Here is a 23917-nt window from a genome sequence, read left to right on the forward strand (position 1 = left end):
AATATCATAGAATTATATTTTATTTAAAAATAATATCTGCCCAATTCTAAATATTCTCTCGGAATTTTTTTTATTCCCGCGGAAAAATTCCTCCAATTCTTTTCTCCTAGGGAGAACAATAATTGGGGAATAGGAATTTCGAATTTTCGAAGTCAGCTGTTTTGTCAATTGAAATTTCGTTGCGCATTTCTTATTTTGTTTAAAAAATTGAAAATTTTAATTATTGCTGCGAATTTGTTTGAAATTAAGAAATAAAATATAAACAATGCACAGTATTGCATTTCATGCGGTATTCACTGAAATGAGTAATGAATTGGTGCCACAACAACATCAACAGAGGAGCATAAGAAGAAGACGGCGCGATAACACAAATCCGCCGGAGTTGCCTGCTTCCATTCAGCAAAGCAATTTTCTGGCGGCCAACTCGAGTTGAATTTGTCTTTCGTGATATGCTAAAATCTATTTAAGCCTTCTTAAAAAATCCTTGCGCAATTTCTGGATGGCTGCATCAAATATACCAAGAGCTCTTCCGTTGCTTATGATATACTTTTCGACTTAAAATAAAGAATATTGTGATAGAATGTACATATTTTAGCACAAATTTGTACAAATAAGTGTTATTTCTTAAAAGAACCAATTTTCTTTAACTATTTTGATGCATTCCCTTTAATTTAACAAGTGAACAAACTCCTATGAAATGGCAGAGAAATATCCTTCTACCTCACATTCATAATACCTACTTTTCTCCCATAACCGGTTTCCGCTTTTTCGAACATTGTTCAGAATAGGAGGAAAGGGAGAAGTGAAAAAACTTACAAGGAATTTTTATTTAGAATACCAGGAATGGGAGAAGGGAAAAAAAGCACACGGAATTTTTGTTTAGAATTGGGCTGTATATATTTTTTACAGGAGTATTAGTCGCAGTCAGAACAAGTAGTGTTGAATTTCAGTACAACTTATTTCTTTAATTAAGTTATTGAAAAACAAACAAAAAATAGGCTGATGGATAGACCGATGGATAGATGAGCAATGCTAACATAAACTTTTTCGGTTGGCTTAAGTCGGATATCAAAAAAAATCGCTAGGCGCTACCACCGATAAAGTCGAGTGGCTACCCAAAGAATTGGATTTTTTTTTCGAGAAGTTATTTTATAGCATAGTTTCTGGTTTTTGATAGGGTTTTCCAGTTTGGTCGTTAAACAAACTTCTGGTAACTCGACGGGTTCATTCAGCCTATGTGAGGTCCTCACGGACCGGCTATTTCAACCTAACCTAATTTAGTCCCACTGCAAGTATCTGCTGGGAGGATGAAAATTGTGGACAAAGCCGCTGTGAAAAGTGTCTGTCAATGAAGCTAGTGGCTTACAACATCGTTGCGAAGACAATATATGAAAATCAACCTTTATAAAATAACGAAAGTAACGATTTTTTTTTCGCATATTTTTTGCACGATATCTGCTGAAGTCACTATGACTCAAGGTTAACCAACATTCCTACTTCAGTTAGAAGTATGCGTTGACGAAATTAGAGATTTTATAAAATGACGAAGGTCTGGCAATCACGGGCTCTTAGACAATTATAGCTGGTGCTGGGCCTTTATTGTGTAACTCGATTCGAAAGAAATTTCTTTCGTATTAAAAAAAAAATGTATGTAATTTGACAGATTTCGAATGGTATTTCCATTCGAATAGAGTTAAAGAATACGGCGCCTGGTATTAAGTTTTGAATACTCACGCCTCTTTAGCTGGGGATTATCGTCCGAAAGCCGGAGACTCCGGGCGAAAACCGGAGGGTTTAATGAAAATAAAACTGCTATTAAAAAAGTGTGGTTGCATCAAATAGACATTCTCGTTTTCCTACTCCCAAAGTCACAAATTTCAAAGATATAAAAAAGGAAGGGCGTCATGGAGAAAGGAAGTCGTGGGATTTAGATCGATACTAAGCAACAGGAAATAAGATTTACGTAGCCAGGACTTTCCTATCCATTGGTAGCGATATGAAAATAGCCGTTAAGAAGCTACATAACTTCACTACTGATGTAACACAGTTTTGCAGACCTGCTCGCTCAGCTAGAAGCAATATCAAGAAACAAATACAGAGACTCTTGATTGGACTAGTTAGCTTTTATTTGATTTTCTTTTTAAACTTGACGCCTTGCGTATTACACATTTGGTGCGTTCATAAAATCAGTGCATAAAAACAATTTTGTATATCATCCAAGTAATTTGTGTATGTATGTATCATACAGATTATGTAGATATGCATATTTGAATAGGGATTGTATTTCAAAAGCAAGATACATACGTTATATATGTACATATATTTTTCAAATATATTGTTGCTGTATTGCTTTTGAAATAGCTTCTGAATTTGAACCAGCCATGGCGGAACGATACAAGGTGGCAGCATGGGACAGCTGGTTATAAACTTTTTTTATTTGATTTGATACATCAACTTCCGGCGCAGTACGATTTTGACATTTGTCCATCGAATTTATAAAAACAAAGTACATGGAAATTTCATTTATGTTTGGACGTATGTCACCATGCTGCCACCTTGTATCGTTCCGCCATGGATCCAGAGGTAATTTTTATATTTCCAAACTTAATATGTATATTAGGGTGGGACGATTTGTATGGACGAAAGTTAACCGATATCGCGTCATCGATTTTTCGATAGGATTTGGGCTCAGGACAAAAAAATTCCACTACGCATACCCAAAAAAAATAATTTTCCAGCCTGCGAAATTTCATTTTTTTGACTTTGATTTTTAAGGTTTTTTTTCATGACCTACTAAAAAAATTGTCATATGTATAAAACATTTTTGGGTCGGACATGAAAATTTTACAATCAAATGAAAATTTTTTTAGTAGGTCATGAAGAAAACCTTAAAGATCAAAGTCGAAAAAAAGTCAAAAAAATTAAATTTCGCAGGCTCGAAAATTATTATTTTTTGGGTATGCGTAGTGGAACTTTTTTCCTGAGCCCAAGTCATATCGAAAAATCGATAGCGCGATATCAGTTAATAAATCGACCCAGTCTATCTATTACATTATATATATCTACATATGTACATTATAATTCTCAAGCAAGTTTCACTTCTTAAATACTTCCTAATTGTTTGTTTTCCGATTGGACACAAGGACATACAATATCCATTAGCTAACGATTTTTAATTAATATCGTATAGCATATGTATGTATTTAAATTTTGTTTGTGCATGGTGCATTATCTACGCATAAATACATCAATAATGTGTAATATCTTGTACAACTAGTACCTTGGTACGTATTACAACTTTTTGCATTTCTCATTAGGAGTTTCAAATCCTACTACCTACTGTAACAAGCACAATTTCGAGTAAAATGTAAACCTCGAATAAAATAATCTCCCAAACAGGGGTCAGAATACGGCCGCCCGAATTATTTCTCACACAATTTTGAAATACTCAAATACAAAATAATTGAACGCAAAAGATTATACATATATACAGTTAGGAACATGAAAATAGCAGCAAAAATGTTTAATACATTTTATTGGTTTTTTTTCTTCTTTCATTTATTCCGTTAATTAAAAAAAAAACTAAAACGAAAACTATTCAGCGCAATTTTTAAACTGGTGTCCAAAAAAGTTCGAAAATGCGAGAAGTGTTGAAAAATCTTCATGAAACTTTCGAAATTTTTACAGATAATTTTCAGAAATATTTTTTAACCCATTTAAAATCGTTTTCGAAAATCTTGGAATATTCGAGAGGTAAATTTCGGAATTTTCGTGAAAACGTCTCAGTACTTCTCAAATGTTCGAATGTTTCAAAACCGTTTGTTAAGATTTGTTTGTATAGCTTTAAGTATCTGAAAATTCTCATAAGAAATTTCGAAATTTTCACGAAGATTTCTGCATTTTTCGATTATTTTTGAAAACCCATTTGAAACTGGTTTGAATAACTTTTCAAAAGATCACTCGTTAGAATAGTGAAACACATGTAAAAAGGGCTGCAAACCGCCTCCTAAATCGAAGCGATTCGAACCGCTTTGGCAAAACTCTGAACCACCAATGAGATGTCTAATGGCAAATGTTGCACTCAGATGATCGCTGTTACTAAGTTACCTTGAAATTAAATTTTCTCTTAACGAGCTATCATGTATGGTCTTAATTTCATTGAAGTACGTACAGCTTTAGCAAGATGGATCGAAGGCATGTTAAATTGCAAGAAGATTACACATTATACCTGTAGACCAGGAAGCCAACACATAGTGTTAACAAATTCATCGAGACTCAAAGCCTCGGGACGAGGCCATAGTAATATAGCGCCATCAAACATGTGACGAACGCTTCGACGGGGATCTAAGAGCAAAGAGTGGGATTGGAGTAGTTTATGGCCAGGGGTCGTAAATGCGACATGGGACTGGGCACGTATACTCCGGTGGTTCCAAACTGATGGATATGGTAGGGTTTGCGATTGTTGTGTCTTTTAGGCGGAAGTAGTAGTCGTGACCAAAAGAAGTAGAAACACTGGAGGAAACTAGCTTAAACAGCAGCCGCGTGAACTTTTATATTGGCCGCTAAGCAGCAAATGAGGCAATAATCTCGCATAGCACAAGAAAATCGGGATATGAAAAAACTCACTTTATATGGTCACCGACCAAAAGCAATCCTTCGAAGCTTGTGCCGTAACGTTCCCATCAAAATGGACAGGATACAAAGAAGGAAGGAGTTGCACATGACCAACCAAGCGGGAAACGTGTTGAACCGGGCACGAGCTGCAAAGTGTCGAAGATCATGTGCAGGTCTCAAGACCTCAGACCAACAAAGTTACTTTTTCTCACTAAAAATAGTATTCATGAAGCCTACTGCATACTGTCCTGCGCTCGCCAGACTTCAGCTTTTAGATCTAAGCAAGTAGTAAAGGACTTAGAATGCTTCTAGTTTCAAGGGTCTTTCAGTTTCGTCGTCATACAAACTTCTAGTAACACTTTGCACACATTCGGTCTATGTAAAGTCCTCAGGGACCTGCCAGTTCAACCTTACCTTCGAACAACTGTCTTATCACAGTGCCAGAAGCACTTTATTATATGCAAAACTAGCAAACCCGTCAGACGTTGTTCTGCCCTAAATTTGGTCTATCTGCATACATTTTAATAAGCTTTTTCCGTCTAACCCTTTTGTACCAGTCCCATTCTGAGTCCCAGTCCCTTCAGGCAAAACGAATAGAACGTATGTAAATAGTTATGTGGGTATTATTAATTCATGTCTTTATTTCGGCTTCGCATGCATATTTATCAGTTTTGCCAGGTTGATGCGACTAAATCGAATATCACAATGAAAATTACTTTAAAACTCTCCGGGAATCCGGGTCCATGTTTTGGCCTATATCTTGATACCCATATTGTACAAACAATCCCAGGATTACCCTGGTCCACGTTTTGATCAAGACCCTAGCCAGAACGGGATAAAAATTATCCTATGTCTGTCTCCTGGTTCTAAGCTACCCCTCCACCAATTATCAACCAAATATGTTCATCCGTTCCTTCCTCTTCAATCACTCTTTATCTATCAAAATCCGTTGGCTATTTTTAGAGGTTTAAGCATTCAAAGGGACTTTGTTTTATACTATGTAGTGATATACATCCATACATACCTATAAACCTACGCCAGAAGTTAAATAACGCAGCGAATGCTATATATGTACGTATCTGTCGCATTGCCTCACTCGAAAGCAATTTGCGCGCACAGTTGACAGCGAACAACCACACACACACATTTTTTGGTAAAAATGTTACCTTTGTTTAAACAATTTGGCTGATATAAGAAATGAATTAAGTTTTTTTTGATGCAGATCGAAAGTAAATATTCCAAAGTTTTACTGAAAAGTAGAATTTTTTAATTCCATCCATCCGGTTATGAGTTGTAGCTGTGTAAACAAAAATTTTATGATTTTTTACTACATTTTGGCAATTTGTCACGCCCCTATAATATACACCATCAAATTATATTGACTGTACCATCTCACGTGGCTAAGCTTTCAAATGCAAAAAACCGTTTTAAAATCGGAACATTCTGTGTGAAGTTATGTGCGTACATGGCATTTAGCGGCTTTATTTTATAAGATTTATAGATTCACAAAAATTTCAGCACTTTATACAAAAAACCGGGCATTAAAATTCTTCTTGGAGTCAGTGGAACAATTAATGAATAATACAATATATTAGGCAACTAATGAACGCCCTAGTACGCTACTGTTCGGAGTAATGCCAAGAAGTAAAGTTATAGATACGGTTAGAGAGAATGTGTTAGAAACCACCTTGCCGTCAAAGTATAGGGACATAGAAAAGATTAGAAATAAAGCGGAAATAGCTCAGAACAAAGCCCAATCCTGCAATAAAGAGTATGCAGATGCTAGTCGGCAGGGGCCACGAAAATTCGACCCAGGAGACTATGTAGTAATTTCTAACGTTAGTTCACAAATAGGATCCTCAAGCAAACTCACACCAAATATCAAGGGACCATATAGAATATCTAGGGTCTTGGAGAACGACCGCTGTGAAGTAGAAGATGTAGAAGGCGTTCAGCAAACTCAAATTAACTATAAAGGAGTCTGGGCTTCATCGAATCTAAAACCATGGCTCAATTTTAAAGAAAAATAATAAACAATAAGAAAACAAAAACTTGTAAATAACTTAAACGCATGCTTATGTTTATGTCTATAAAATTTTAATATAAGATTATTTTGTATATATATGTATGTACATGTCTTCAATGTTTTTTTAATTTTTAAGAAAAGAAACGCACGCATTTCTTTATATTTATAAGATTTTAATGTATCATATTCGAAATAGATACATATGTACTTAATACTGTTTTTACTCGGCGTAGGTTCAGGGGATTCTGTTTTCAGGATGGTCGAGTTGTAGTATTATGTAAAGGGTTAATGTGATATCGACATTTAAAAGGTTAACGTTGGCGTTGCCAACAGTACAAAAGGATATCTTAAGTATGACTTTGTAAGCACTGGTTGTTTTTCACGACGATACCATTTGGATAGAATAAAGAGATTCATTCGTTGGAAACTCCAAAAAGCGATCGGTGGCGTTTTATTTAATTGGTGCGTGCTTGCACATAGTTAAAGTAAACCAATAGTAAGTCGTCTATTTTCTGCTTGTTTACTGCAGTTCGGTTTTTGAATTTGAGCCGGTTCATTTCGAACCGATTCTAATCATATTTTCACAATAGTGCCATAGTACAAATCGATTCCTTTGTGTGCTCACAATCATTTATTTTTAACAAATTATTTTAATAAAATACAGCTAAACAAAAGCACTACTGTAGCGTTACTTGGAATGCGTTTCACTTTCAATGCATTTTTGATGGTACAATATACATACACACATATTGACCACACAAGTAGTCAAGATATACTGACCCAAATAATCACTTAAACTAAGCAGGAGTTCAACATCATATGTGCATGCCGACACACACGACACATATCTGTTTACATTTGTCAATCCGTCACATCCACCAACACACTTATCGATCAGTCACGCTGATCGACATATTTGTCTATTGGTCATATTGACTGTCAAACTATTTACATGTGTCTATTTACATGTGTACATAAATAGGTCACTATAATATTATGCTTACATACTTATAATACTTTTATACTAATTTCACACAGACGGCTTATTGAATAAAAAGGCAATTTTCTACATTAAGACGCTTATTGAGCTCAATCTTCCCTACAAAATTCGAATCTATTATTATTTCATTAGTAGCTAATCGAATGCCTAATGAAGTCAAAAGCACAATGCAACTCTGTTGGCAGCGTTCCGCTTCCGTTTCCGTTTCTTAGTTTTCAAAGCAAATGTCATTGTCTGCATGGCGGAACGATACAAGGTGGCCGCATCGAACAGCTGATTATAACCTTTTTTATTTGATTTGATACATCAACTACCGGCGCAGTACGATTTTGACATTTGTCCATCGAATTTACAAGTACATGGAATTTTGTTTGTTTGTAGGTATGTCACCATGCTCCCACCTTGTATCGTTCCGCCATGATTGTCTGTCTCATCCTTCATACTAATCGAGCAGTTACTTCTGTGTGAAAGCAAAAAATTTACGATTTCATTAGCAGGTGAAATGAGATCATTAAGTTTCTGTGTGAAAACAGTATTAGTTTATAAGTATTAGTGTAAATACGTATTAGTAATGTAGAAATATTTTGGTATAAAAGAAAGTATTTTAAGAACAAAGAAGGAATTATATTCGAACACTAAACAAAGGCATTTCTATTTATTTCTCATTATACTTTTCGTTATTTAGTATACACCACTACGTGTAATAATGCCCAAAGCTCGCTAATAGCACGAATCCCCATCTTTACTACCAAAACTTTATTTATAGATTTGGATTCCAAATAAGAACGAAAAAGGGACCTGTACATAAAAACAGCAATTAGAAATAATATATAAGATGAGCCAAACGCCATCTGTTTTGATGATTAGTTGAAAATACACATATGCACAACAGGAAAATCGAGTGCACTATAGTCAAATAGGTATAAATACAAACCACCAAAAAGATGTGCATCATACTTAAAACGTTCGCCCGCTATTGAAATAGATCTGGGAGTAAATAATAGGGATGTCTTAAGTAAATTGGCCATCTTTTGCGACTCGATTGATTCGGGCGGCCATATTCTCTTATTCTACTATTGTACTATTATTTCTATTAAAAGTATTTACTAACAAAAAGTAGGTTTGAAAAGTTGTTTCAATTATATTACATACATGTTACTGCTAAGAAGAAAAAAAAACAAATGCGGAAAATACGATCATAATTAATAATGCGTAAATGCAAAACCTAAAACAGCTGCTATATGAATAATAATAGCATTTTTATAGCTTGACATGTAACTTAAATTTTTTAAGCAAAATGTTAACAACTTTAAGTTAAACTTACTGGAGTGTGTATGTGTGTCTTACGTGCAAGTGTGTAGTTATGCGTTATATATCCCTATTCCTTTGTACATATAATATATCTAAGTAAATACGCGTTATACATACATCTCTCAGAATAGTAGGGAGGGATATTCGTATGCATATACTACATATTTACAGTATATACATATATGTACAACAAAACAAGCTACATATATTTTTTGACATTTTGGGCATACTTTTAAATACACAATTACATTTTTTTTTTAAATATAACTAAGATTATTTGATTAATTTTAAGCTCATTTCAGGAAATTTAGTTGAATTGCTCTGGCATAACGTATGAAATATCATCCCATGGATGACGATATAACCCCTGCTTCAAGCGCTTCTGATCCATGTAATGACCAATGAAACCTATGCTTCGTCCGAGTACGAAGAGGGAATTAATAGCTCCAATATTTATGTATTCCTGCGCTTCTTCACTGTAATCAAAAAAAAAGGAAAAGTTTGTTAAAAGTGTATAACAATTATTATTAACCGTTAAGCTCACGAATTCTTTAAAAATTAAGTAAAATTGAATTATTTTATGAATTCAGCGAGGATTGCTCTATTGCTTTTCAATGTATGAAAATATTAATTTGAAGCAATGACGTGTATGAATGTGTTTGTAGCAGTTCAACCACCGTACGAGTGAGATTCGAATCCCACTCCCGGGAAAAAAGGCTTTGAAGAAATTTACAAGGTATAATCGTAACAGCTCTCGCCTTGTCCGCCCTTATGTCACGTTGTTTAAATTTTTCCAAAATTATTAAATAAAATAAATCATTTTATAAGGTCGCGGGTTCGAATCGAGCTCAAGGTCTAACAATAATTTTTTTATCATTAGTATTTTTATAATACATATTTTCTTAACTGAAAACCCCTTTGTAATTAGAATAGAAGAAAGAAAAAATTTAGACAACTGCCAAAACTCGTTGTATAGATCCATTTCGAGAACTTCTACACAAGTTCAATGTTCGCATCGTTTCTGCAACAGATGTAGCAGCGTTGTGAAAGTTAATTGGCAAGAAACAGAATAGAAGAGAAATAATGAAGACAAACAAACAACCGCTGTGATAGTAGAATGGTTATAGCAGCGGCGCCTAAGCGTTGCCAATGAAGGAATTTAGCAGCTCCCGAAATGGATCTATAAAGCGAGCTTTGGCAGTTGTCTGCATTTTTGTTCAATCAAACTTGATGCGTTAAGTAGGGTACAGATAACACTAATTATAGACATTGCTGATATAGAGTTTCAGATTCAAATTGCACAGGGGGGGACGAGGCTTCTTTCTTCTTTGAGGAGTCGCCTAACCGAATGAGTCGTTGAGGGATTTGAGCTAAAGGTTGGTTTAATATATAAGATAAAACAGATGGAAAGAAAAAATTGTATGCACCTACTGAATTGAAAACAAATTTCATGCGAAGGATTCGCGAGAAACTGGGACATCGATCCGCTGATAAGACAATTAGTAAGCTATAGATGTATTATTGGTTTCCGATTTGGTACATAGCACATAGATACTATCGGCCCTTTGCCATCTATAAACTCAAAGCGGAAGCACATATTTGTTTGTAGTTGATGCCTTTACCAAATTTGTGAAGTTGTATCCTACTAATTCCACTAGCACGCGAAACGTCACTGCCACCCCTGAAAAATATTATTTTTTATAATTATTAGTGATAGAAGAACAGGTTTCACTTCTTTAGAATTTAGCGATTTCATCTCCAAACGGAATATAGACCATGTAAGGTTGCCGGTGCTTAAACGATGTTAGGGAAAATTGGGGACCTTACAAGTCATACCGACTGGTGTAAGAAGTTGTTGGAGGTTGCGTACGCTATAAATAATTCTGTTCATAGCACCTGTCGTGACACACCTAGTTGCCTTCTATTTGGGGTGGAGCTAAGGGAGCTAACATTGACGGATTCACGGAATATTTCCAAGAAAATCTGTGTTACAAATCGAGACTTGGCTACTATACGTGAAAGTGCCGCAAAGGAAATTAAAAAAATTAAGGAAACGCAAACAAAGATTTATTTTTTCATAGATTTCTATTATAAAAATGAGAGTCACAGGGATCTGTGTCCGTTATTTTGGTCTTTTTGGGTATTCTATAAATGTCAGTATAATCTTGTCAGGCAGTTATCTTCGTGAGTCATAAAATCTAAAAAAAAATCGCAATTTGGAGTTGGATCTGTTTACAATAAAACGTGCGATATTAAGCGTATGTGCTGGTTTCCGGAATGTACTGGGTCTATATCCGACAAAGGACTTCAATTGTAATTTTTGAACTGCAGTTGTAATTTTCCGAACTTCAATTGAAAACTCTGAACTTAAATTGAAAAAGGTGTAGTAAATACAACAACCAGATAAAAATTCACCTTGTAAATGAACCGCAATTGCGCAACATATCAACAAAACTCGTAGCAATCACACCATCCACATTTAAAATTAAATTCGGTTTTTTGCTTGTTGTAATCTTTTCTACTTCCAATGCATATTTCAAGAGTGGGCATGATGGGAAATTCTCTAATACAAATTCTTTAATAATTTTCACACGCACATCTGGATTATTAATCGATTTAACACGATGCCCAATACCCATAATAAGTTTGCCATCTTTGCGCATTTGATTAACAAAATCCATGGGATGCAAATTAGAATCGTACGCCTCTGAAAATTGTCTAGCCGAACCATCGAGTGCGCCACCAAAACGATCACCCTATAAAAAATAAAATTAAATAAATATTAAAAATTCTTTTTTTTTTCCATTGAGCACTGTATTTGTACACACAATTGTCAGCAAACCACTAACGACGGATGACACTAAATCTTTGCCTGCACGAGCACAAACAATCGTGTTGTGCGCACCAGAAACTGCAGGTCCATGATCAGCTGTCACCATCAAACACATTTCAAAGAATTTGCACACGTAAGGTGGCAAACAACGTTGAAACCACAACAGCGATACAACACCACCGATACCCACATCTTTGTTGAGTACTTCACTAATAGGCATACCGGCATAGAGCAATTCTTGACCACGCTCATCACAAATAGATGTCATGAAAGAGGCGGGTTTGCGTATTAAACCCAATTCACGTGCCCATGAATAATCCATTGGCACAGTTGGTGGTGGTACTTCTTCTTTAGGTACAATACGTCCTGATTTAACTAATTCAGCATAAACTTGCTGTATAAGTTCATCCAAGGAATCAAACGAATCTGGAACATAAGCACCTGCTTCACGTAATGATTTATTCTTTGCCGATGCTGTTTCACGATTTGAATTGGCACATGAACCCGCATGACCAAATTGCACCTCAGACGTGAACATACTAGCACATGTTCCTATACACCACGCTACCAAAGGTTTGGTTATGCGTCCATCCTTAAGTGCAGCACACACCTCATACTCCTCGGTGCCACCCACCTCACCTAGCAACACAATCAATTTTGCCTCTGGATCAGCTTGATAACGTAAAATGTGATCCATAAATGTTGAGCCTGGATAACGATCACCACCAATAGCAATACCTTCCAACACACCATCAGTCGCTTTTGAGACGATGTTATTCAATTCGTTGGACATGCCGCCGGAACGTGATACATAGGCCACACTGCCAGGTCTATAGAGTTTAGAGTGTAAAATGTTATCCAGCATGCCGCCTGTATTACCAATTTTGAAGCAACCTGGTTTAACACCACCAACAGTGGCGGGTCCAATAATCGAAACACCTTTCTTATCGGCGGCAACAATCAATTTTCGTGTCATATTCTCGGGTATACCTTCGGCAATAATAGCTACGGTACGTATTTGTGGGAATTCTAATACCTCCAATGTCGACTCGTAAGCCGAACGTAATGAGGCGAAGTTCACCATAACATCAACGTCTTTGTGATTCTTAACTGCGTCGGACATTTTTTTATACACGGGAATTAAAATCTCTTTATGGCCCCAGTAGTATTTTTGCTTGTGATCACCAGTGAAGGGATATACCATAGCGACAACGGATGGCTCATCACGTCTATATAAAAAAGAAAAGAAAATTAGTAAAATAATAAAGGTAATTTAGATTATTTAATAAAAGTGCCAAAGCTAATAAAATTTTGCTCTTAAAACGAAAAAAAAAAATATATATCTTATCAATTGCTCAATACGACAAAATCAATTTTTTCGGGTGTAGGACCAACCAAACTATATTTTGTTTTTTTGATGTTAAGGCTTAAGCACGACCAGTTATGCAAATTCTGATGGCGGGCTCGAATTCAGCGCATCGAAATGGATGGGAATACATTACCAAATCTGCATACGTACAGAAAAGTCATTAATAAAGTCGTGTGTCAGGTGGCCGATTAAAAAGGTTGTAACTGAAAAAATAATTTTTTTGTCACAAAAGCTATGAATTTCACTGATTTATTTACTTTTCACAATTCGCAAAGGACTTAAACTGGTAAACCAGAATCGAGATTCATTTATCTTCTATGGTATAGTTCGGCGTTTTAAGTCGTTTACGAACTGTGAAAGGGAATTAAACTAAATTAAATTCATATTTCTTCTGTAAAAAAAAAATTTTCGTCACAACCTTTTTAACCGGTCTTCTGAGATACGACTTTATTAATGACTTCGCCGTATCTGAACCTTATTAACAGAATGTCTTAGACATGTCCTTGTTAACAAAACTTTTATGTTATGACATTTCTATTAGGTCGATATATTTTTTATTTCAAAAACGGCATTTAACAAATTCTTCTGTAATAGTTTTGAAGATTCCACAGATTCTCTACCCGAAACCCATTTGAGGATATAAATGCCCGAGTCGAAGTAACGCATTCGGTGCCAGTTTGATGCATTTCCCGGTAAGCGATTGTTGCTGGCTCTGATATTTACCCTATGCTGGGATCAACCCATTTTGTTCGGCCGATGAATCTGCTGATGTTGTTTTCAGGGCATTTTGCAAATTCCTTATGGTCCTTATTTTGAATATACGATTTCTTCCCGTCTAACTCCTTCAAACGGTCACGGGGTGCCAGAACTAATTTTTAATGCGAACTCAAACCACCTTAAATTGTTTTTCGGATTCCTGTTGTGTGAGCTAAAATAAGCGCAGCAGTAAAATTTTACGAAAATTCACCGAGCGCTTTTTGAGAAAACGAATTTCAATTGCATTGCTTGACAGTGCAAATATACTCTTGGCGATATGTACCGCAATTTGCAGGTCTAGTTCAGCACATAAGCCCTACGTACTTAGAATTTCCAAATACCCTCAAACTCTGGAGTAAGGAGCCAAAACCCGTCTTTTCATAGGTTGATTCATATATTGGCTTATAACTTTATTTCGGACAAAACTTTTATATCGACAGAAAATGGACTTTTTTGCGCTTCTAACAATGTTTAATTTGTAAATTTATACTTAAAATTTTGAGAGAAACCTTACAAAACATATTGAACAGTCAACGTACTGCATCATTTGTTCAACGGCTTTCTTGACTATTTTGGTTATTTGTATATAAATACAATGAATTATTCAAGAGAGTCCACAGTCAATTTTGCTTCCAACAAGATACGAATTTCAAAGATTACTAAAGATTTTATTATTGTATTATAAGATTTCATATGAAGACTTGTTTTTAAATATTTTTTACTTTTGAAATCGTTCGTTACGAACCAATATTTTTCGCCTAAAAGTAGTCAAACATTGAAATTCCGCTGACATATTTCACTTTGACCACTTCTAAGCGACGAAAATTGGTTCTGTAACAAACGAAAATAAAATTTTACTGCTGAGCTTATTTTAGCTCACAAAATAGGAATCCGAAAAAAAATTTGATGTATCTGACATCGAATTAAATCATAGTTCATGCACCCTGTTATTGATTGGATACGGTTAGGGAGTGTCGCACAAGGGTCAAACTAAAGTATTCTCTATGGGGATCCAAACTGCAGACCACGCCTGCGATTTTATTTTTTTAAGCACAGTCAATAAAAAGTTTAGGATGGGGATGGGTCAGTTCAATTTTGAACCTCGAGGGCCAATATTTATGTTTGGACGCAAACTTCGAGAAACGGGGAAATAACTTGTTTGTTTATGGGTCAACCACTACAAAAAAACTGGATTCAGTGCAATACTCAGGATAAGGTGATTTTATCGTATGGTGTTATCAATTACATACCTGCAAATGAAATCAAAATCTAGCATCGATTGTACGGCTCTCTGTTGCATACCCCAAACGATAGCTTTTGTTGTGTTGCTGAACAATTTGCGCGTTTGCGCATTTGTGATGTTGTTGTGCACAGACGAGTCATTTGCAATTGTGCCATCTGCCGAAATAGGTGGTAGTTTAATCGAGTGTGATGATGAACCTATACCTTTTATGTGTTCCCAAATGATTTACGATTTTGATTTCGATAAACGTTTTGAATGTTTATTTGTTTACAGTAGATTTTTGAGCAGAAAAACATAACGCGGCAAAACGTTGTTTGTTTTTGATTTTGGGTTTTGAGGTATGAGCGTGAGGCGAAAATAACATGCTCAACAATAATAAGGTGGCATAACATAGACGAGCACAAACACATAGAGTGATATATAGAGATAGCAAAACGAAATATTACAAAATATGTGAATCAAATTATCGGTCACGTTATGTAGTACGTTTACGTTTGCGTATACGAAGTGAATTGTTAATTAAATTTCGATTTTTTGTTAAAAAATATTTGTGTATTTTCAGGCAAGCAAAAATTGTATTGAAATAATAATGGCATCAGTAGTAGTAGTAATGAAGGTAATGGTGTTGGTGATTGAGGAGTTGGAATTTGATTTTGTTGCCAACCAGGATAACCAATTACATACAAACATGAGGACGAACGTAGAGGATACATAAAGAAATACAGAAAAATATTTTTAGAAAGAAATTAGTAGTTTAAAGCTACATAATAAGTATTTTAGATATATATTAAAGGTTGTATGTGAATGTGTGTATATTTTGGAATAGAGAAAACGTCTAACATAAACTAAACAAAATATAAATTATAATAGATTTTTGAAAGTTTTTGCTTCAAAAATTAGTGAATGATTTACAAATATCTAATGATATACATACATATGCGGTACGTTGTTTTTTTTATTAATGACTGGGCCAAAAAAAAAAGTTGCAAGGGTCCGTCCCTAAAATCGATGTACCCCCATTTTAAAACTCGGAGTCAGTTATTATTACTTACAATACGATTTTTTTTTGTTTTCGCGATCATGTAACCATAAATCCCTTGCCGGCAGAACTTGGAGTAAAGACAAAGATATGCTCATTACCACTTACAAAACAATTGGCCGGCCTCTTGCATACTACGCGTACCCGATATGGCCGCCAAACCTAAAGGCTACTCACTAGAAGAAAATACAGGCCTCCCAAAACACTGCTCTCAGAATCACTACGAGCTGTCTTCTTATCTCCACAGAACACCACCTACACAGTGAGGCGAGAGTACTCCTATTAGGGAGATAAATGAAATGCTGAACAAACAGTTTCTGTTGAATACAAAGAAACCTGGCATCCCAACACACATCTGATTGAAGAGGCTCCACGTCCCAGGGGCTTAAGAAGTCATCTCCGCCACTATTATGAGGAAATACGGCACCTGGGAACTCAGCCGTATGAAGAAGAAGAACATAAACAGGTCCTCAGTGATATCCACAAAAAGGCGTCGGACCTTTATGCCAGGAAGTGCCCGGAGAACCCCATCTTTAAATATAAATGCCCTGAACTCGCAGAAGAGAAAAGCATTCTCCCTAGGGAGACGCGCGTCACTCTAGCTCAGCTTCGGATTCTGTAATAGGTTAAACTCATACCTATCCAGAACCAACCCCAACATACATATCGTATATCCTGCTTGCAATGTGTCCCCACATAACACCAACCATCTCTTTAATTACAATGTGGAACCAGCGCCTCTAATATCCTCTCACTCTGGTCCACCCCTGTTAAAACTGCAAGTTTTCTTGGACTACCGTTAGAGGATATGGATGACAATTTGTGAGTGGTCGCACCTATTGGATCGGGCGAAGCACTGCTATAACAACAACTCCGAGTTTTAAAATGTATGTGCCCATATTTTGGTTTTGTGAAGCTTTTTAAGTCCTTCTAACTAATATTATATTGAGCTTTGAAATCCCTTTCTCATAGCCTTGCCAGCCAAACGCTTTTTTGTCCCTTGAAGTATGCTTCTTGTTTCACGAAAGTATGAAATCCTGCTATGTGAAAACGATCCAGAGCTCAAAACGACATTAGAAATAATTACAGTGACATATCAATATCAAAAGAAAATTATATGCCCTTTTGGAACTTTTTTGTTTGGTATGGACCGGTCCCCACAGTCTAATGTGCAGTTCCGAATATTTTGAGGGCCATCTTATCAGAGTGATACCATTTGCTAAATCACATGCCGGACACAAGTGTTTTTTTTTTTTAAGTTTCCTATTACTATTATTGAAAATTATTTAATTTATGTTATCAGCGTACTTAATAAACATTAAAAAATACGAATTATTTTCTAATCCTTATTACCCCATGCGAACATAAGTTTCGAGACTATGCGATTCTGGCGTCATTTGACGTACGACTAAAGAGGAACGCTTCAGTATAAAAAGAGACACTGAAGATGAAATGAAGACGAAACCGTTTTGCCTTCAAACTACAGATGTTTCCAACATCTACACAGCCAGCAAAATATTTTTTATGGAGAAAAGTTGGATAAAATCACGCTTATAAAAATGTTCGCTTGAAATTTTGGAACGATTACCATAAGTTGAAAATGATTCTGTTGGAGAAAAAAGAGCAGCACACCGAAAATTGAAAGAGTAGCTTTGCCGAAATCTCTTTGGGAATATATCGCGCCAAATCATCATTATAAAACATATCTTCATTCGACCAGCAGATGAGAACGGGATATTGCTTATGTCGACTATTAAAATTTGAGTAAAATATAGATCTGCTAATTAAAAAAACGAATTATTTAGACTTATATCTCCAGTTCGGCATTAAAAAACTTTGTTCGGTCGTTCTGTACTAATCACGAACTATTTTCGTTCTCTTCCTTGGTGTGTGTTGTCATTTATGACCACTTTTCTAATTTTGAATGCAACGGGATTTTATATCACGGAACAATAAACCGTTATCTTGCTGACTGTGTAGTATATAACTCCAAATGTATAAATATTTTATGTATGTATGATTGAACCATGCAAAGCCTCAAATATCACTTTATAAATATTAATTACTTAATTAATTAATTAGTCTAAATTAAAATTTTGAGTAGTTAAGTAATTAATTTCAAGTATTGGAAGACTTTTGTTCAATTGTACGATCTAAGATAGGAGCAGACAAAACATTCGTTTTAACAAACTTACCATTGCCACCATTGTTCACGGCACCACCGGCCGCTTTCAACTCTGATTGTGCCTGCTGACCTCCGGGCAATAGAAAATTGGCCGTCGAGAATTCCGCCTGTGCAGTTGAAGAAATTGGTCGCTTACCCAATGCCATACCACAAATTGCGGTCATATGCGTTTCTGGACCAAACACATGCAATGGAATGCCAAGTGATGAGCCGAATTCGCGCATCTTGCGCAAACCTTCTTGATAATTGGGGCCGGCACGACGCACGAAAATCGACACATCATGTTCGACCAGTTTTGGTTGGAATTCACGCAAGGCCGTTATAATTCCACGGAAGGTTGCAGCAACATTTGTGAAATTAGCAATACCACCGCCAGTTATAAGCACTTTGCCCTCTGGATGTTTTGGTGATGAAGTCATAAGTGTTAAAATGGTTTTAGCATATTCATAAGTTTGCTGTTCTGATGGTGCACCACTATACTCGCCATAGTTGGCCAATTCGGAGGCGCCACCTAAATCACAAATTGTGTCAGAATATATAACACTTGCACCACCACCGGCTACCATAGTCCAAATGCGACCGTTGCGATTGAGAATTGTTAGCTTTTAAAAATACAAAATAGTACAATAGATTATAATAATTTAATAAAATAGTAATAGTTTGTATGTCTGCTGCTCTTTATTTAAAACTAATAGGGGTAATCATTAAAAATGAAAATTTCCGCGGTTGTTGGAGTTGGATCAAAAGCAGTCGGTAATTAAAATTATGTCAGAACGGCTGGACAGATTTGGGAGACATTTGGCGCATACATATACCACCTATTTTTTTATCATGGCTATAACATTAAGGAACAATAATGGGGATATAATTAAAGACTTCAAAAAACGTTATACCGTAACTAGGCAGGTGCAAGATCAGAGGGAACAAACAGTTCGGTTAAATAGCATACACTTTCTTTTTTTTTTGATATTTGATATAATGCCTGGGATTGTTTGATCCCAATGCCAGGTAATTCCTCCATGAGAATTAAAAAATAAAGAGCATACATTCAGAAGTATTCATATTTCTAACAGATTCTTGTAAAATTGCATTTAAAAGGAACATCTAGTAGACTATAAGGATATTCTCTAAATGTGCATGTTGCATAAAAAGTTACTATATGTCGGCTCTCTATTTGAAAGTACCCTATAGCCGCAACTTTGGAAGAGCACCTTACTTACCTCTGACCATGTAAGGTGAAGTCGGGTGTAAAAACTTGTTGTAGTGCCAGAGCCCGAATATTCCACACTGGGAGTTAGGCCTATATCCTTCAGAAAAACAGACAGATAAACAGCCTCCTGACTCTTGAGGAGGATTCGTTCGATGTAGAGCTGATACAGAAGCCGCCAGGACGGATGGCAGTATGAGAGCTACAGTCATGATCAGAAAACATTTATATTCATTCAAATCCCCATAAAAAAGGACTAGGCAAGAAAAGGAACTTCAGACTTAACAATTTCGCGAAGCACTGTTATAAACATTCTCACACTATACAAGAAAAATACTTGCTAACATATTTTTTGTCCTATTTATTTGTTAAATAGCAGGTTTCTGAGTATTCAACAGAAACTGCTTCGTTCAGCATTTCTTTTCTTTCCCTAATGGGGAGTACTTTCGCCTCATTGTGTCGGTGGTGTTCTGGGAACATATAATAAAGACAGCCCGTAGCGGTTCCGAGAGCGGTATTTTGGCAGGCCTGTATTTTCTTCCAGCGAGTAAAATTTAGGCTTGGCGACCATATCGGGGACGCGTGGCATGCAATCGACCGGCCAATTGCTTTGTAATTAGTAATGAGCGTTTGACTTTACCCCAGGTGCTTCCGGCAAAAGATTTGAGGATTTTATTACGGCTCTGGATTTTAGGTACAATTGAGGTTGCATGCTCGCCAAAATGTAGATCCTGATCGAACGTCACACGCAATAATTTTGGGTGTAAGACAGTCGGTAGCGTAATGCCATCGACGTGGATGTCCAATAAGGTCGCCGATGATTTGGTCGGTGACAATGTCAGGTTTCGCAAGTCGAAAAAAGTGGAGAGATCATGGAGATAGCTGTTTATTTTATTACACAGCTTATCGATGCCGACCCCAAGGGGGTGGGAAGGCGGTATGGTCACAGAAGGTTTCATGTCGTCATACACAATCGTTCCCGAGATGGTCGGTCTAATACCTTAATGGTGTTTCTTACGAGAACGTACCGGATCTGCATCCGGTAAAGGACCGTCAACATCGATAACACTCCCCAAGGCGTTCGGGGAGTGTCCTTAAGGCTACAACAACAAGAACAACAACACATGTGTGTGCCTGGGCCTATGGCCATTAATGTGCAGTCATAGGCATAGGATACAATGGTGACTTCCTCTAGTGGCGAAAGTAGCTGCGATATGTAAAAGTAAAACAAAAGCGGGTATAGGACACCATCCTTAATTCTTCTCGGATTAGTTGTTATATTCCTGAATTTCACCAAGGCTTGTCGACCAAACAGATAATTTCCGGTCAACCTTTAGAGACTTGAAGGAAGGGAGGACGTATCAAACACTCTGTATCAAACACCCTTGACAGGTTTTTGGTTCATTCCGCAATTTATCTGTGTGTAAATGGCGTTTAGCGCGGTGGTAGTGCTACGTAGTTTTCGAAAGCCATGTTGATGATTGGCAAGACGCCATTTTGCAGTGAAATAGTGAAGCAGAATGGTTTAAAGTGTCTTGGCTACTGGCGATAGGAGAGATATCGGACGATAAGATTCTATGTTAGCTGATTTCCCAGGCTTTAATAGCGGAACCACTCTCGCCGTTTTCCATTTTTCGGGATTGACGAAGGTGGACAGGGACAAGTTAAAGACATGCGCTAGATAGTTAAATTCGTTTTTTGCCCAGTTTTTTAAGCATCGGCATGGCTATGCCGTCTGGGCCTACTGTTTAAGCCTACTGGCTTACGGTTTAGCATGAACGATGGTATCTTCAACCCCTTTTGGCGGTGAAGGTATTGGGGACGCGCCCGTTGGCCCACCGTCTGGTTTCGTCAACCGTAGAATGCATTACATATTGTCGGCAGAAAGCATTCGAGCATTTTTTTGTCCACAAATTCGATGGCCTCATGGAAAGCACGCACCCTTGACGGGCATAAGTCGGGATAGGGAGGGCAACAAAGCGCGATTATCTGTATAATTCCTACTTTCCTTTTTTGAAATTGATGGAAGTGCGTTTTTCTGAAGTAATGAAATCGGCATACAGCTCGAGCGAAAGGGGTATGGGATGCCAATGTTACCATCGGCTGCTAATTGACGCAGTTAACGAGTACTGCGCTCACGATGGAAATGTCTAGCGAACTGTGACAGCTTCCTACCAAACATGTGAGGGCGTCCCCGTTTATCGTGCAGAACCTCGTTTCTTCTATTTGGTTCGCCAACATATCGCCCCTGCTGTCCGCCTGTAAATCTGAATGCCACAGATCATGGTGGGCATTGAAATCGACTAGGCGTAGGGCATTGATGTCAGGGCAGTATCCAGTGGGGCAACAGGTGACAGAAGCGAAGTAGATGTTGATGATTTCTACATTTGCATCGCCTGACCGGACAGATATTTATTTATTTATTTATTCACTCTACTGATTACAAATCTTACAGACTAGAATAATTATTTGTTTAATAATATTTTAGCTTCTTATGAATTTATGAATTTAACATTCTGAATTAAATATTGTAAATAAAACAAGCTTGAACATATAAAAACTCACATTTAAATCTATCACTTCGGAATATCTGTTACAAAGACGAACACATCTTGTTATGGGCGCATTCATCGAGTAGTTGGTTCTACTAAATGTGTCGACAAACAGACGATTATTTCGTAAACTTGGCGGAGGTAAATATACGTTAAATAAGATCTTTAACTCATCACAGTCAATGTTGTGGTTCACCACATTATACACAAATATTAAGGAATTATAAATTAGTCGGTCATGCAAAGATTGCAATCCTAGAAGCTTTCTTCTACTTATATAAGTTGGAGGACCATCTTCGTAGTCAGACCCTATATAAGGCGAATTTCGTGATAACTTTCTGCACTCTTTCAATTTTGTCGGAATATACATCGTAATATGGATTCCATATAAGAGAACAATATTCGAGGCGACTTCGTACGAGAGCAGTATATAGAGATTTTATGGTATAAGAGTCCTTAAAGTCCCGTGCATTCCCTTGAATAAAGCCTATCATTGCAAACGATTTGGACACAATGAAATCAATGTGCTTACTGAACGAGAGCTTTGTGTCGAAGATCACTCCTAAATCTTTGATGTCGGAACGAGTGAGAACATTTTTGTTCAACTGATAATTGTACAGAAGTACATTAGTCTTCCTTGTGAAAGATACGACAAAACATTTGTTGATATTTAAGTATAGCTGATTTGATGTACACCAAATCTCAAAAGTACTTAAATCAGATTGTAGATATCTGCTATCAGAGATACTATCAACTCGCAGCAAAAGTTTAACATAATCGGCGAACATCAAACATTTTACAAACTTGAAGTGTGAAGGTAAATCGTTAATGAACAATAAAAATAACAATGGGCCACAGTGGGTACCTTGAGGAATACCGGACTTTACGCAACTGCTCGAAGTGTCTGAACCCATCTTTACGAATAGTTTTCTGCAACTAAGAAAACTAGAGAAAAAGTTTAGAAGTAAACCAGTAATGCCATAAAGCTTCAATTTATGTAACAGGATAGCATGGTCCACCTTGTCAAACGCTTTAGAAAAATCTGAGTATATGACATATAGTTGGGACGCGAGCAGTAGCGGGCAACGGAGCTGCTAGAGGGTAGCGGGGCGCTGAGCCGCCCTTGGGCGTGAACAGCAAGGTGCCACAAAAGATTTGTAAAAGTTAACTATCCCTTACACGTGATACACTGGCAAGAGTGTGACCGTCCTAAAAATATTATTTTCCGGCACACGCAGCATAACCATTTCTCTGGACCGGGATCAGGTACTGGCCCCGGATTGGGTTCGACACGTTCCCGGATAATGAGTCCCGCTGCTGGGAGGATGACAATTTGTAGGAGGAACGCAAGGGTTACACTTAAATAACAGCCCTTGGCCGGGAAAAATCCCGAGTCGCTCCGGTACATAGAACCGGCTGCCTTGGGAAGTGTGACACATCCCAGTTGAAAAAGTTGGCGGCATTCCTTGAAATTTGAGCGGCTATATAAACAAAAACATTAAGTCTATGGTGCATATTAGGGCGGGTCGATTTAAAAATCGCTCATTGCTCTGCGAAAATCGTATTCTAGGGATCAAAATAAGAAACTTTGCCGAAGGAACCATACATCTAAAACGAATCATCAGAATTCGTTTTAGATGTATGGTTCATTCGGCAAAGTTTCTTATTTTGATTCCTAGAATATGATTTTCACAGAGCAATCGGCGATTTTTCTGCCTCCCCACAAATCCAAATCGACCCGCCCTAGTGCATATAGAGGTCTAACAACTTCGGAAAAATGAA

General features: G+C 36.9%; 1 protein-coding gene across 3 annotated transcripts in view; it reads right to left on the reverse strand.

The window, feature by feature from the left end:
• Positions 1–2102: 2102 nt before the first annotated feature.
• The window catches only part of ATPCL (ATP-citrate synthase), a 102903-nt gene continuing 81088 nt past the window's right edge, over positions 2103–23917 (reverse strand). For 2 of the 3 annotated variants that reach the window (XM_067776788.1, XM_067776786.1), the window contains exons 5-9: positions 18387–18978; positions 15160–15355; positions 11780–13013; positions 11367–11707; positions 2103–9427 (exon numbers count right to left, since the gene is read on the reverse strand). In XM_067776788.1, the coding sequence (XP_067632889.1) occupies positions 9259–9427; positions 11367–11707; positions 11780–13013; positions 15160–15355; positions 18387–18978 (2532 nt within the window). In that variant the 3' untranslated portion in view covers positions 2103–9258. The remainder of the gene's footprint in view (positions 9428–11366; positions 11708–11779; positions 13014–15159; positions 15356–18386; positions 18979–23917) is intronic. The other variant, XM_067776789.1, reaches the window with a different exon arrangement.

The sequence above is a fragment of the Eurosta solidaginis genome, chromosome 3 (genome assembly GCF_040869045.1).
Source record: "Eurosta solidaginis isolate ZX-2024a chromosome 3, ASM4086904v1, whole genome shotgun sequence".
Lineage (NCBI taxonomy): Eukaryota > Metazoa > Arthropoda > Insecta > Diptera > Tephritidae > Eurosta > Eurosta solidaginis.